The sequence below is a fragment of the Peromyscus eremicus genome, unplaced genomic scaffold, assembly GCF_949786415.1.
Source record: "Peromyscus eremicus unplaced genomic scaffold, PerEre_H2_v1 PerEre#2#unplaced_1737, whole genome shotgun sequence".
Classification (NCBI taxonomy): domain Eukaryota; kingdom Metazoa; phylum Chordata; class Mammalia; order Rodentia; family Cricetidae; genus Peromyscus; species Peromyscus eremicus.
This window is the reverse complement of record NW_026735972.1, coordinates 48,402-62,764: the sequence shown is the minus strand read 5'-3', so window position 1 is coordinate 62,764 and position 14,363 is coordinate 48,402. Positions and strand designations below refer to the sequence as shown.

The following is a 14,363-nucleotide window of genomic DNA, read 5'->3' as shown; positions in this document are numbered from 1 at the left end:
GGATCGCGGGCCAGCAAGACTGCTCAGCGGTACAGAAGGAGCCTGCCACCAAGCCTGGGACCTGAGTTCCATCTCGGGGACCCACGTGGTGGAAGCGGAGAACTAATTTCCAAAAGTCTCGCAATGGGGCATAGGGTGGTTCATGCATAGAATTCGGGAAATTCTAGGTCGGCCTCATTACTGCGGTGTCCAGAGTAGAAATTAGGGAGAAGGAACGCAAGCCTTCAGTACACCCGAGCGGGCAGGACCGACCACACAGGACCGACCACACAGGGCCAAGCTACCTGCGCCCAGCGGAGCATGAACGCATGGGAACCCACAGCCACCAGGGGGCGCTCCGCACTGGTCCGAGTTTTCTTGGCTGTGATGTGTATAATGTAACAATGTTTATTCTCTTGGGGGTCTTCAACGTGGATCACGAGCAATTTAGCCTCTAATTTACAGAATCAGGTGATCATGACCAAGACGGAGGCAGGGGACATCGCACAGCTCAGGGCCTGGAGAGACCCTGAGCTGGCCCCCAGGCATGCGTCCTGGAGCCTGACTGTGGGTCCTGCGGAGGAAGGCGTCTAGGCAGGGGGCACCGGCAAGGGAAGGATTGTAAAGCAGGGCAGGGTGGGAGACCAGAGATCAGGTGAGGTGACAGCATAGCAGATTGTGAAGTCCTGAACTTGCTACGCTGGCTGCTCTTCCAGAGGACCCAGGTTCGATTCCTAGCACCCACATGGTAGCTTACGACTGTCGGTTAACTCCAGTCCCGTGAGATATGACGCCCTCCTCTGGTCTCCAAGGGCACCAGGTACCCACCCACATGGTGCACAGACACACCTTCCATACACATCATCATCATCATCATCATCATCATCATCATCATCATCACCCTCACCATCCTCCTGCCACTGCTGTGGTAAGGCCACAGAAGTTGCCCTCTCCTTCTGCTCCCGTCTTGGCAGGGGACTTAGAAACAGGAGGGCCTCTGCAGGCTGAGAGAAGAGCTAAAAAGAGGCCGCCGCCCTCAAAGCCACTTCCTCATCTCGTTTTTTAAAAACCACATCTTTAATCAAAAGAACACATGTCAAATAACTTTTAAAGGTTGAATGATACAGAGTAAACAAAACAGCACCGTGGGAAGGGTTAGGAACAGTGGAAATGTCAGATACCGGGTGCACAGAGCAGGGCATGTTTGATAGCGGCTTAACCCTCACGTATGAAAGACCCAAATCTGCATCTGATCTTTCTGGCACGTCTATGTGTATGTGTGTTGTGTGTGTGTTTGAACGTGTGTGGGTGCATGTGTGTTTGAACGTGTGTGCGTGCATGTGGAGGCCTGAAGCAGACCTCAGGTGTCTTCTGTGATCACTCTCTGCTTTATGAATTGAGGTAGTCTCTTGCTGAACCTTGTGCAAACATACAATGCACATAGACTCATGAAAGTGCGTGTGTACATACACACACACACACACACACACACACACTAAATCTTTTCAAAATCAACCGAAATAAAAATACCATTTAGAACAATTAGGCTTGTGGGACAACACTGTGCTACCAAGCCTGATGACCTGAGTTTGCTCCCGGGACCCGCACAGTGGAAGGAGAGAACCAACTCCTGAAAGGTGCCCTCTGACCTCCACGTGATCCTTGGCATTTGTGCCCACACACCATATAAATAAAAATTTAAATGTAATACATATGTGTTATATATACACACACATATGCTATATGTGTTTTATATACACACACACATACACACACATATGTTATATATATTGGGTTTTTGGTTTCATTGTTTGTTTTTTGAGACAGGGTCTTTCTATGTAGCCCTGGCTGTCCTGGAACTCACTATTGTAGACCAGGCTGGCCTCCAACTCACAGGCCCAAGCCTGCCTCTGCCTCCCAAGTGCTGGCACTAAAGGCACACACCGCCACACCTGACTGACTTTTTTTGAGAATGATTTTAACACTTTAGAAGGCTCCTGTGTCCTCTAGCGTGTTTCTTGTGGGACAGCCACTGTCCCCACTGGCAGCATGAACAGGTAGTTCATGGCCAGAATCACGCAGCTCACATAGTTTTGTTTATTTTGTTCTTAGTAACACGGTCTCCCATAGTCCCTGATACCCTCAAACCCCCTCTGCAGAGAAGGACAGCCCTTACCTTCCTGCCTTCCTTCACCTCCTGAATGCGAGGGTTCCAGGCATGCACTACATCTGCTCACCAGTATTTGTGGCTTCCTTGCCAACATGGAGCAGCCTGGGAAGCTGACCCCTCTGACTGTGTGAACTCTGTTTTGGTTTCAAAAGAAAGTTCAGAGAAAAACTCTCCCTACATCAGGGAAGAGATGGTCAAACCTGGGGGGTTTTTAGTCTTTTTAGAAGGCCTTAATTTGTGTGCATCAGGAAACACATAGAATTGTTGATCTCTTTGTCATGCTGTGTTTGTAAAGGTCAAAGCTTCACCTGTAGGAAGCTGGCCGTGAGTAGCTGGAGTTGAACTGACGATATTTCAATGTCCTGATGTTTCTGCAGGGCCTGAGCTAGACTTGGGGAAAGGACTGATCACCTCGTCGCCCAGGGCCCGGAGGCCTGGGGGAGCTGTCAGAGCCAGAGCAGAAGGGACAAGAATGGATCAGGGGTAGGTGGCTTCGAACACAAGTCTCTAAAAGGGAGAAGATGACGTTCCCTGGTGAGTGTTTCTTCTGCATTTGTTCCTCGGTGTTGAGGGTCTCTTGGCTGGTTCCTCCAGCTGGTGACCTGAGTTCTGGCCCCAGAATGCTACAGGCTCAGAGAACTTACCCAGTTTCAATGGTTTGCCCAAGGTCATGGCTTTCTAAGTGCTGATATTTGAAGCCAAGCTGGTCAAGATCAAAGCTGTGGCCAGAAGCACCCCAACCTGGGGCCCCGGGGGCAGCTTTCCACCTCCTGGGCTTGGGGGTGCTCGTGGCACAGACCTTCAGGAAAAGCCTCTCTGTTTGCACACCTGAGCACACTCCGACATCTGGACCCTTCCCAGCCTGCACCGCCAGGCTCAGAGACCTCCTTGTTTCCAGCCAGGAGTAGGGAGTACTCTCGCTTGTACGTGACCTTGGGTAGAGGACGGGTGACTGAAAACCTTATCTCAGGGGCCTATTAGTTTCAGGTTTTTGTTTTAAATATAGGATCTTGCTATGCAGCTCAGGCTGCCCTGAACTCAAGGTCCTTCTGGGAGCTGGGATGGAGGATGGGCATGCTGCACCTGCAGGGACTGAGTTCCTGGAGTCCTGCAGAGCTGTGACGCCCTCATGAGGCAGCTCCTGGGACAGGCCAGAGGGTTGCCCATCAGAGAATACACGCACCCTAGCCAGGGTTGACTCTGGAATCCCCCACGAGCATGGAAGGAAAATCTAAGGGTTAGGGTCTCAGACTCATGGCCTGACCCTCACACCTGAGTTTGGTCAGGCCCGCAGTGGTGGGTGACACAAATACCTTGGGTCCCTCTGGTGCCTCACCCTAGCCTTGCCTGGGCGCTCAAGTCACCAGCTCAGACCTCCAGAGCCCCTACATAACAGTCCAATTCGGAGCACTATGCCCATGGCCATATATAATATAAACGCACTTCAGGGGTTTCATAGTAACACAGACAGAGCACATGGAGATTAACGTTCAGTCCACCCTCCCAGCTCTTGCGATTACCCCTGGCTAACAGATTAGAAGGCTGAGCCAGGACCAGGATGGTTAGTTGACCTAACTCACCCAGCTGGCAACTTGTCCAGGGTCCTCCCCTACCTTTTTTTTTTTCTTTATTTGTGAGTGACGGGTGGGCAAATACTCTACCACTGAACTACTCAGCCCAGAGTCTGCTGTCTTAACTACAATGTGATAACATGACCTACATTCCTGTGTGTGGACACACACACACACACACACACACACACACACACACACACACACGGCCATCTTATCAGGACCCTCCCCCTGCACACAGGCCACATCTGTCCCGCTGTTCCCGGCGGGCAGGTCGGTCCAGCAATGTGCAGAAGGCGGGTCACATGCAGATAGGGCCCTTTAAAGGCCCACCACCCCAGCTGGCTCTTGCCTTCTGCCATCTGACCTGCCAGCTGCCACCCACACCAGCTGTACCAGACACCATGGAGAAGGTCCTTGTGCTTCTGCTTGTGGCCCTTGTTGCGGTAGCCTATGCAGCTCCCGGACCCCGGGGACTTTTTCTTAACCTGGTAAGGAGTCTCTGGGGAGCTCTCAGAGTCTTGCTGTGGGGATTTTGTAAGCATGGCTCCTGACCTCTGGTGCCACCAGCCAGGGTATCTGTCCCTGAGTTCTAGGCTGTATTAGGAGCCTTTCCCCAGGCCATCCCGAGAGACGTGGAGGGACTGTTCTCAACTTCATCTGACTGGGAGGATGCTCTCTCCAAAGCCAGAGTCCTAAGTCAGGAACCCTGGCTGGGAAGGTCCTCTGACTTCAAAGTTGACAGCTTTCTAAGAGAGCTCATGACAATGATCCTAGTCTCTGCCCTCCAATGACACCTTTCTATGTGCCAGACACGTTCTAAGTGCCAGAGGAATGTCAGCATAGTTAGCCCTCACGGTGAGGTAGAGAGCCAAGTGAGCACTTCCCCAGGGCTTCATAGCTCAAAGGCAGGGGAAGCCAGGCACTCATGATGCCTTCCCACCACACCTCAGTGGGGCAAGCACTGTGTGGCTAACAGCCCCAGAGGAAGGCTGGGAGGTGGGCTGGTCCAGGAACCTGTGTAGCTGTCTGTCAGACAAGGGTAACGTCTTTTGTTTATTTGAGACAGGATCTCACTATGTAGCGATGGCTTTCCTGGAACTCGCCCTGTAGACCAGGCTAGCCTTGAACTCGCAGAGAGCCACCTACCTCTGCCTCTCCTGTGCTGGGATTAAAAGCTAGTGCCTGCATGCCCAATAAATGTGGAGTATAGAGATGACTTCTGCATTCACAGGCCCCCTCAAAGCAGTGGGGGAAGCCAGACATGGTGATGCTTGCCTGTAATCCCACCACCGGGATGGCTGAGGCAGAGGGTCACAGGTTGAGGCTAGCCTGGGCTACATAATTCTAGGAATGCCTGGGCTGTGAGATCCTGTCTCAAAAAGAAAGAAAGGAAGAAGGAAGGAAATGTGGGAGACCCTTTTTTGGGAGCAAGGCACCAAGCGGAGCAGCCAGTAACAATAGAACCTATAGACCTGGACTCCTAGCCCAGGACAGCTTCTCTGCCACCTTCTATGTCCCGACAGGAGCAGGGCACAGTGACCCCCAGACCCCAGGGTAGCCCTTCACACGTGCCTCACCAAGGGAGGTGCTGGTGAGAGTTATGGTACGGTGGGGTGAGCTCTAGAGAAGCGGCATGGGGGAAGGATTCGGGCTAACAAGTTGTCCCCGCAGGACAACGGTGAGATCTGCTTGAACAGCATGCAGTGTAAGAGCAAGTGCTGCCAACACGACACCATCCTGGGCATCGCCCGTTGCACACACAAGGCCATGGAGAACAGCGAGTGCTCGCCAAAGGTGTGTGCCCTGGGGGCGTGGGGACAAGGAGGGCTCCACCCGGACACGGAATGCTGGGGAGGGAGGAGGGAGGTTTACAGGGTTAAAGGCTTAGCCCACTCCATCATCCCCCTTGACCATCACAACTGGCCCGGGGTTGTTGTTGTTGTTGGTGGTGGTGGTGGTGGTGTGTGTGTGTGTGTGTTCCCATTCCACAGGTGGGTAAATAGAGGCTCATCTGAGCTATCAAGTTAGTAAGAGTGTTGGTGGAGGCCTGATCCCAGCCCCACTGCTCAGACAGTCAGGGGCACACTGTGAAGTACCAGGTAGCCAGTTCACAGCCGGGTAGGGAACAAAAGATAACCAAGATGTTCCATCTGTGACTCCATGCCCCCCCCATCTCTGCAGACCCTCTATGGGATTTACTACAGGTGTCCCTGTGAGCGGGGCCTGAGCTGTGAGGGGGACAAGACCATCCTCGGCGCCATCACCAACACCAACTATGGCATCTGCCTTGACGTCGGGCGCTCCAAGCAGTGAGGCCATGCAGTAAGGCCACCTCCCTCCTCCTCCAGCTGTCCCACCTGAGCCAGCTGTTGGCAATTAAAGCGCACCTGCAACCTTGCCCACTTCTGCCTGTCCTTGCCGTCGTCTGAAGCCTTTGTCTACCAGGACCGGGGCCCCCAGGGCAGAAGGGTGTGTGGAGCCCGGGTCAGGGACGGCCTGGTGAATAGGCAGGGCTACACCCAGTCCTTCGAAGCAAGCCTGCTCAGGCCTCGCTCCTCTCCTGAGCTTCTGGAGGCAGGCAGGTGCAGACCGCACAGGCCCCCCGTGGGGAGTCCCTGGGGCCATGCGTCAGGTCACGACAGTCCCCTGTTCTGGACCCTTTCAGTTGTGACAGCTAGCTGCCACTTCTCATGTGCTGATGGGTCAGGCCGCTAACAACTGCAATGGGCTGAGAACTCCCCTCGGTGACGCTGGGAGGAAGAACTAACCGTCTCCGTAAAGACACTGAATTCAGAGAGCTAAAGGAGCGTGCTGGGCATCATACAAGCTGCCCCCACCTTGTAGGATTCCCAGTCCTTTCTCAACATCCACACTAAGAGAAATGAGTGGGAAGCATAAGGAATTAAGTTATTCCTTAATGTAGACTTGTGTTCTCTCAGGAGCCATCAAATATTAGTTAGGACCAGTGAGGTAGCCCAGTGGGTGAAGACACTTGTCACCCACCCAGCTTGGGATTGTTCCCGGGGACGCACATGGTAGAAGGCAGAGAACTACAGGCTGTCCTCTGACTTCCACTCATGTGACACTGTGCATGAGGGGACACACACACACACACACACACACACCACACACACACACCACACACACCGACACACACACACCACACACACACACACACACACACCACACACACACCACACACACACACACACACCACACACACACACACACACACACACCACACACACACAGACACACACACACCACACACACGCACGGATAAATGAATAAATAAATGTAATTTTAAAGCCCATGAGTTACTTAGCACACAGTAAGGCCCAGGGAGAGGCTACTGACCCTGGGTTGGGATGCTGGGGGGTTGGGGGGGCATGGAATTCACACACACAGTGGGGGATCAAAACTCAGGCGCTCCCCCAGTCCCACAGTCTATAGTTCTGAGGCCAGCAAAGCCTCTAGAACCCATGACTTTGGCCTTCAGACCACATTCAGCTGCAAAGCCCCAAGTCATATGGCTTCATGAAATGGGATGTCTACACCTCAACACCCCACAAGTGGAGAGACAGGAAGGGCTGGCATGTGTCTGCTGGGTTATCGGCCGCTCCTGGCATCATACCCTTTCACCATATTCTGAAGCAGGGCAGTAGGGGGATGGGGAGAGACGTCTCTCCTTGCTACCTTCCTGTTGTCTTTGCTAAGATCTCTAGGCCAGCAATTCTCGACCTGTGGGTTGTGGCACCTTTGGGAGTTGAACAACCCTTTCACAGGGTTGAATATAAGATATCTTGCATATCAAATATTTACATTACGATTCATAACAGTAGCAAAAGTACAGTTATGGAGTAGCAGTGAAAATAATTTTATGGTTGGGGTCACCACAGCATGAGGAATTGTACTAAAAGGTGACAGCATTAGGGAGGTTGATACCCACTGCTCTAGGCAGACTCTTCTTCATATCGCAATGACCACAATTGGGTCAGACCAACTCTAGCTGCAAGGGAGGCTGGATAACTGTGACTGACAGTTCGTGATCCCTCTCCCAGAGCTGGGCTTTCTGATGCTCAATGAACCCCGGGGTTCCGCTATCAGGAAAGGAAGGCAAAGCCCCGACATGAAAAGCTTTCAGGGCCTCTTCTGTGCAGGCAAGGGCAGGGGCAGGGGCCACACTTAGCCTCGAAAGGGAGCCACAGTCGTGCTTTTACATGTATCTAGACTGACCACAGTGCCCAAAGGTGTTTTGGGCTCTTTAGGATGTGAGCAAATACGCTTGATGTCCAGAAGTGCACAGGGAGCCGGGCTTCATGGAATCAGAGGGGTGAATGGTCACTGCCGCTATTAAGCAATTCTTTCTCCAACCAAGCCTGGAGGCCAGCAGTCTGAAATCCAGACAGCTCAGCAGGTGCTTGCTGTGAAGCCTGAGGACCTGAGTTTGATCCCCAGGACCCACATGTGGAAGGAGAGAAGTCCTTCAAGTTGCCCTCTGACCCCCACACTTACGTATGGGCCTTCTTCCACCACATTATAAATGAGTGCTCAGCATGGTATATGTGACATGCTTTTTGTTTTGTTTTGTTTTTGTTTTTGAGATAGGGTTTCTCTGTGTAGCTTTGCACCTTTCCTGGAACTCACTTTGTAGACCAGGCTGGCCTTGAACTCACAGAGATTCTCCTTCCTCTTCCTCCCGAGTGCTGGGATTAAAGGTGTGCACCACCACTGCCCGGCATGTGACAGGCTTTTAATCCCAGCACTTGGGAGGCAGAGGCAGGAGGCTCTCTCTGAGTTCAAGGCCAGCCTAGTCTACATAGCAAGTTTCAGGCCAGCCAGAGATACAAAGTGAGACCCTGTCTCAAAAATAAAATAAAATGGTTTTATTTAAAGATACTTCATGAGATATGCCCCTGTCACTCTGTCCAACATAACATTCTGGTCCCAGGAGTGGCCTGTTCTGTGGTAGAAACTTACTACAGAACACAGGATGTCTGCAGCCATGTACCCATAAAAAGAAAATCCCTGGGCTGGGTCCTGTGGACCCACACTGTCTGGTATGGAGCCAAACCCTGGCTGCATGTAGCCTCTGAGAACTGAACAGAAAGGGATAAAATACAAAGTAGATATTAAAGATGTATTACTAAAAAAAATGTAAGGCTGGTGAGATGGCTCAGTGGGTAAAGGGGCTTGTTGCCAAGAGAGATGACTGAGTTCAAACCCTGGGCCCCCATGTTGGAAGGCAAGAACTGACTCCTGGAAGTTGTCCTCTGATACACACACACACACACACACACACACACACACACACACACACACAGGCTGCCTCCTGGGGTCACACTTACGGTTGACTCTCCTATATTCTGAATTAAAATCTGTCATCTTTCTTTTTTTTCTTTTTTTTTTTTTTTTTTTGGTTTTTCGAGACAGGGTTTCTCTATGTAGCTTTGCGCCTTTCCTGGAACTCACTTGGTAGCCCAGGCTGGCCTCGAACTCACAGAGATCCGCCTGGCTCTGCCTCCCGAGTGCTGAGATTAAAGGCGTGCGCCACCACCGCCCAGCAAAATCTGTCATCTTTCTTATTCCTTTGTTTTTGTTTGTATGCAGTGTTGAGGATCACCAGGGTCTTGTCACTTTGCAGTCCAGGCTGCCCCCAAACTCCAGATCCTCCTGCCTCAGCTCCTGAGGGCTGGGATTATAGGATATGCCACCATACCTGACTCCATCAGAGTTTGGATCAGCATGTCCCCAATGACCAGTGACATCGGGTAATTTTTATATGACATCTTTGGAGAAATGTAATTTTGGTCTGTAAGGTGCCATATGTTGGTAAATTGTCACATGCTGTGTGTCACTGAGAAGCTCAGAAGTGACATCTCCCCTCCATATACTCTTCAGACCCAAGCATGTTTGTGTGAAGTACCTTCCAAGACCCCCCATCCTGGGTCAGGCTGGCCCACTGGCTCTGTGACAGGAAGACAGGAAAATAGTAAACGACCTAAGGTATTAAAAACATTGTGCCTGGGGATGGAGAGATAGCTCAGTGGTTAAGTGTGATTGCTGCTCTTCCAGAAGACCTGGGTTCAGGTCCCAGGACACACATGATGGTCACAACCATTTGTAATTTCAGCTCTAGGGGATACTAACATAATTCCATTGATATCTGCTGTGTGCCAGGCTCTGAGAATACATCAGGAAGAAAAGCCACAGTGCCATAGTGTACCACTTCCCGAAGCTGGCATCCCGAAGATCAGACAGTGGGGCTTTCTTCAGCCAAGGTGGTCCCTCCTCCCACTCTTGTCTCCTCCCCCTCCTTGCCTCCTCCCCACCTCCTTAAAAGTTAAGGCATTCCTAAAATATATAGGCTGATTTATTTCAACAGTCCCTCTTTCAATTCCAGGTCTCTTTGCAGCTGTTCTTTGCTTTTCAAAAACCCAATTCAAAATCAACACAATAACATACATGATCCAGACTCCCTGTGTATTTCCCATCTGAAGTGGATGGCTTTTTTCTTTTATATTACTTTTACTCTCTCTTTAAAGACTTTATTATTATTATTATTATTATTATTATTATTATTATTATTATTTTGGTTTTGGTTTTGCGAGACAGGGTTTCTCTGTGTAGTTTTGGTGCCTGTCCTGGAACTCACTCTATAGACCAGGCTGGCCTCGAACTCACAGAGATCTGCCTGGCTCTGTCTCCCTAGTGCTGGGATTAAAGATGTATGCCATATTCTTTTCTTTCTAGGATCATACCCTTTTTCTTTTTCTTAAGCCTATGCACATTGTTAAACACATTGTAACCTGTTTAGAGGTTTTTCCATCTGGACTTCTTTTATTGCTTATCTTCAGCCTTTTTTGACCATATGAACAAAACTTTAAACTGCTAACCTACACCTAGATCTTCCACACGTGCTCTCAGCTGACTCCAAACGCTTTTCCAGCCGTGGAAAGCCAAGCACGAAACTCTCAGCCAGTCAGAGGTTTGTTTGACCAGATACTGCGTTTAACCTTCCTAAAGCTCTAGAATGCCGATGCTTGATCGGCGGCAGACATTTTTACTTAGTTTTTTGTTTCTATTTAATAGAGTGGCTGCTCAAGGGCCTGCCGGCGGGCAGAAGCTTCAAAGGAGCCATATCCTCTTTTTTTTTTTCTTTAAGCTTTATCAGGCACTATGGAAATTCGAGTCCCACGTTGGAGGATACCAGCTAAGGGGGACCCCAGCTACGGAGGACTCCAGCTGAGGAAGACCCCAGCTGCAGAGGACCCCAGCTACAGAAGATCCCAGCTATGGAGGACCCCAGCTAAGGAGGACCACAGCTATGGAGGATACCAGCTATGGAGGACCACAGCTATGGAGGACCCCAGCTATGAAGGACCATCCTCTGGTTTCTTGTGCTCACCGATAACACACCTCTCTGATCTTTATCTTTTCTTGCCTTTTGAATCTGTCTCTCCGCAGATTCCAGCTCCAAGAGGGCAGCGGTCTTTAGCTCTTCTGTTCACTTGCTTCCTCTTACTTCCCCGGCCCCAACTCCCCCTCCACTGTGGCTTCCTTCTCTGCCTGTGCCTTGACTTTGTGGCCAACATTTCCTGCACTTGGAACCCGGGCCCCCAGGTTCACTGCTGGCCTTGATCAACCTCAACTGTGGATTATACTGGCACTCTGCTGGTGAGGTCTACTCTCTCATCCCCAGTTCTGGACACCAAGAAAAGTAATTTGTATCTAGTATGTGCTCAATAAAGTGTGTGGAGCCCCGTGAGCTCAGGGCAGGAGCTGCAAAGTCCAATTCTCTGTGATAGCCATAGCCCAAGCCCCAGGACCAGAGACTTTGTTTCTCCAAGATGTCCTGGATCCAGCGTTCTCTGCCAGCCCCAGAGGCTCCCTGCCCTCCCAGACAGAACATCCTTAGGACAGTGGCAGCCGGAGAGGGTCGCACCCTCCAGCTGGGCAGGTACACTCTCAGTGAGCTGTTGCTGTTGTGTTGCGTGGTGGTCCAGGGGGATGGGCTCATCTAGGGTGCAGCTAAAGGTCTGGCCCCCTATCACGTCATGACCATGTGACCAAAGGCCGGGAGGAGAGGTAATGAACAGCGGACACTGGGTCCTGGGCTAATGGAAGAGACAGGCCAGAGGAACAAGCAACGGGCGCCCGCGGTTTTCAGGAGTCCAGCTGCGCTGGGTTGAAGTTCACGCAGAAGGGCCGTAGCGGCGGGTCATGTGACTATCACCTGATTTTTCCAGCCTCTGCTCCCATCCAAAGGTATCCAATTCTGCCCTAATTGCTCGTGGCCTGGAGGGGGAGTTCTCAGGGAGCGGCTGGAGTAGATTAGGGGAAGGGGCTCCATCTTCGCAGCCACGGGGAAGCCAGCGTAGGTGTTGGGGGCAGACTTCCAGAGCGGCTACTTTGGGGTCATCCACCCTGTCAGAAGCCCCTCACCCCTGCCGTGTAAGCAAGCACAATAAACTCAAAGTCCCCAAGGGGAGCTTTGCCAGACCCTTAAGAGGAGGGAGGGGATGGATGTTTCAATCCTTCCTCTCTCGTCCCAGGGAGAGAATTCTTAAATCTTTTTTTGGGGTGGTAGTGGGGGGAACAGGGTTTCTCTGTGTAGCTTTGGAGCCTTTCCTGGAACTCACGCTCTAGCTTAGGCTGGCCTGGAACTCACAGAGATCTGCCTGCCGCTGCCTCCCGAGTGAAGTGCTGGGATTAAAGGTGTGTGCCACCACCGCCCCGGGAGAATTTCGTGTTACAGTGTAGAAAGTCGTGTCCTGAGAACAGTGGGGGGCCCCCTGAGTGGCCCGCACTGGTTTACCCATTTCGCTGTCAGAGGAACCCTCAGGCCCCAGTAAGATCTGCTTCAAACCCCAGCTCAATTCCACTGGCTGTGTGAGGCGGGAGGATCAGAAGTTCAAGTGAGCCCCGCCTCCTGAGATTACAGGCGTGCACCACCATTCCCAGAAAAGGTAGGTGGGTTTTTGTTTACTGGTTTGTTTTTACACCGTGTCTGCTGAGTCCAAGGCTGTCCTCTGTGTAGTAAATTAAATATCCAGGTCTCTCATAGTTCCCAGGACTCCAGCAAGGGGAGAGATTGGAGAATCAACTGCTTTCTAGGTGCCCACAGACGGCGGAAGACAGCACCCCCACCTCATTACTAGAGGCTGATGGTGCTATGTCCAGAAGCTATGGGAGATTTAGAGGTCCCAGAATGGAGCATTCGGTGGGAGACAGGACACCAAGTAGCGGCTGGAAGGGCCAGGGTGAGCATCCCTCAGAACCACCTGTAATTTGTGTGGCTTTGTGAACTTCTGGTCAGCACCTAGGGAAGACTGTGGTTTACTTTCCTCCTACATGTGGGGTCGGTGGGAGGGGGCAGGTTTGAAAGCCACTGGACAAACAGGGGTGGGCTTCTTTTGTGTCACAACTACTGTTTGCTTTTCTGCTTTCCCCCAAAATGATACATTGCTTTCCTTCCTCTGCCAGGTAGAAACATTTGTGGCACTCTCTCTGTGGTCTTGGACAAGGGGGGAAGGTGGAAGAAAAGCTAAATGAGTAATGATGTCATCTTAAGAAAGAGGCTTCTCTAGCCTAGGCTGGAACTTAAAGCAATCCTCCTGCCTCAGCCTCCCGAGTGCTAGAATTACAGTCACGAGCCACGGCATCTGGCTTCCTGCACAGCTCCAGGTGTGAGCACTTGGATCTCCCTGTGCAAAGAAGCCTCCACATCTGTAGCTGATGACCACAGAGCAGCAAGCCGACCAGCGAGCAATCGGTACAGCCAGAAAGGGAGATTCTGGAGCAGGAGAGAGGGTTCACTGGGTGAAGGTGCTTCCTGCCAACCCGAGTTCGATTCTTCAGGACCCACATTGGTGGGAAACAAGAACTGACCCCTGCAGGCTTGACCTCCACACATGTGCGCACACACGCATATGCACACACAAGTTAATGCGTTGATTAGAAGAAAGAAATGGGTGTCTGCGAAGTTTTTGAGCCCGAGACAGAACACAACTTACTCAGTTGCAAGTCACAGACACAAGAGTAGTTAAGGATCTGAGATTTGTGGCACATGCCTTTAAGGCCGGTACTCAGGAGGTAGAAGCTGGTGGATCTCTGTGAGTTCAAAGGCAGCCTGGTCTACAGAGCCAATAACTAGGATGACCTAGTGAGATCCTGTCTCAAAAAAAAAAAAACCGAAAAATTTGGCCTACTTAACTTAAATCGACTATCTGGGTAAAGGTGTGGCATGTTCCAGACTGCCCCCACTTCCTTCTGTGGTCAAGTCCAGTAGAAAGGAAGAGGTTTCATCTTAGTAATTCTTCATTTTTTAAAATTACTTTTATATATTTATCAGGGCAGGCTCCAGAGCACACAAGATGCGGTCAGAGAACAGCTTGTAGGAGTTGGTTCTCTCCCCCTTGCAGGGTCTAGGGACTGAGCTAGTGTCCCCTGGCTTGCATGGCAAAGACCTTTTCCCACTGGGCCATCTTGCTGGCCCTGGGTAATTATTATTATTTTGTGTGTGTGTTTCCTGGTTTTGAGCCAGGGTTTCACTACCTAGTTCTGACTGGCCTCTGACTCTGCCTCTGTCTCCATGGTTGCTGAGATTACAGCATGACCCGTCACACCCAGCTTCATCC

The 14,363-nt window shown here is 51.2% G+C and overlaps 1 protein-coding gene across 2 annotated transcripts; it reads left to right on the top strand.

Annotated features, from left to right (window-relative positions):
- The first annotated feature begins 4,124 nt into the window (after positions 1-4,124).
- Clps (colipase) lies at positions 4,125-6,036 on the top strand. 2 transcript variants are annotated; one of them, XM_059253131.1, is made up of 3 exons: positions 4,125-4,211; positions 5,395-5,517; positions 5,905-6,036. In XM_059253131.1, exons 1-3 carry the CDS (start codon positions 4,125-4,127, stop codon positions 6,034-6,036), a joined length of 342 nt encoding a protein of 113 aa, XP_059109114.1. The 2 variants fall into 2 exon arrangements, with proteins under 2 accessions (XP_059109114.1, XP_059109115.1); XM_059253132.1 differs by lacking the exon at positions 5,395-5,517.
- Positions 6,037-14,363: the final 8,327 nt, after the last annotated feature.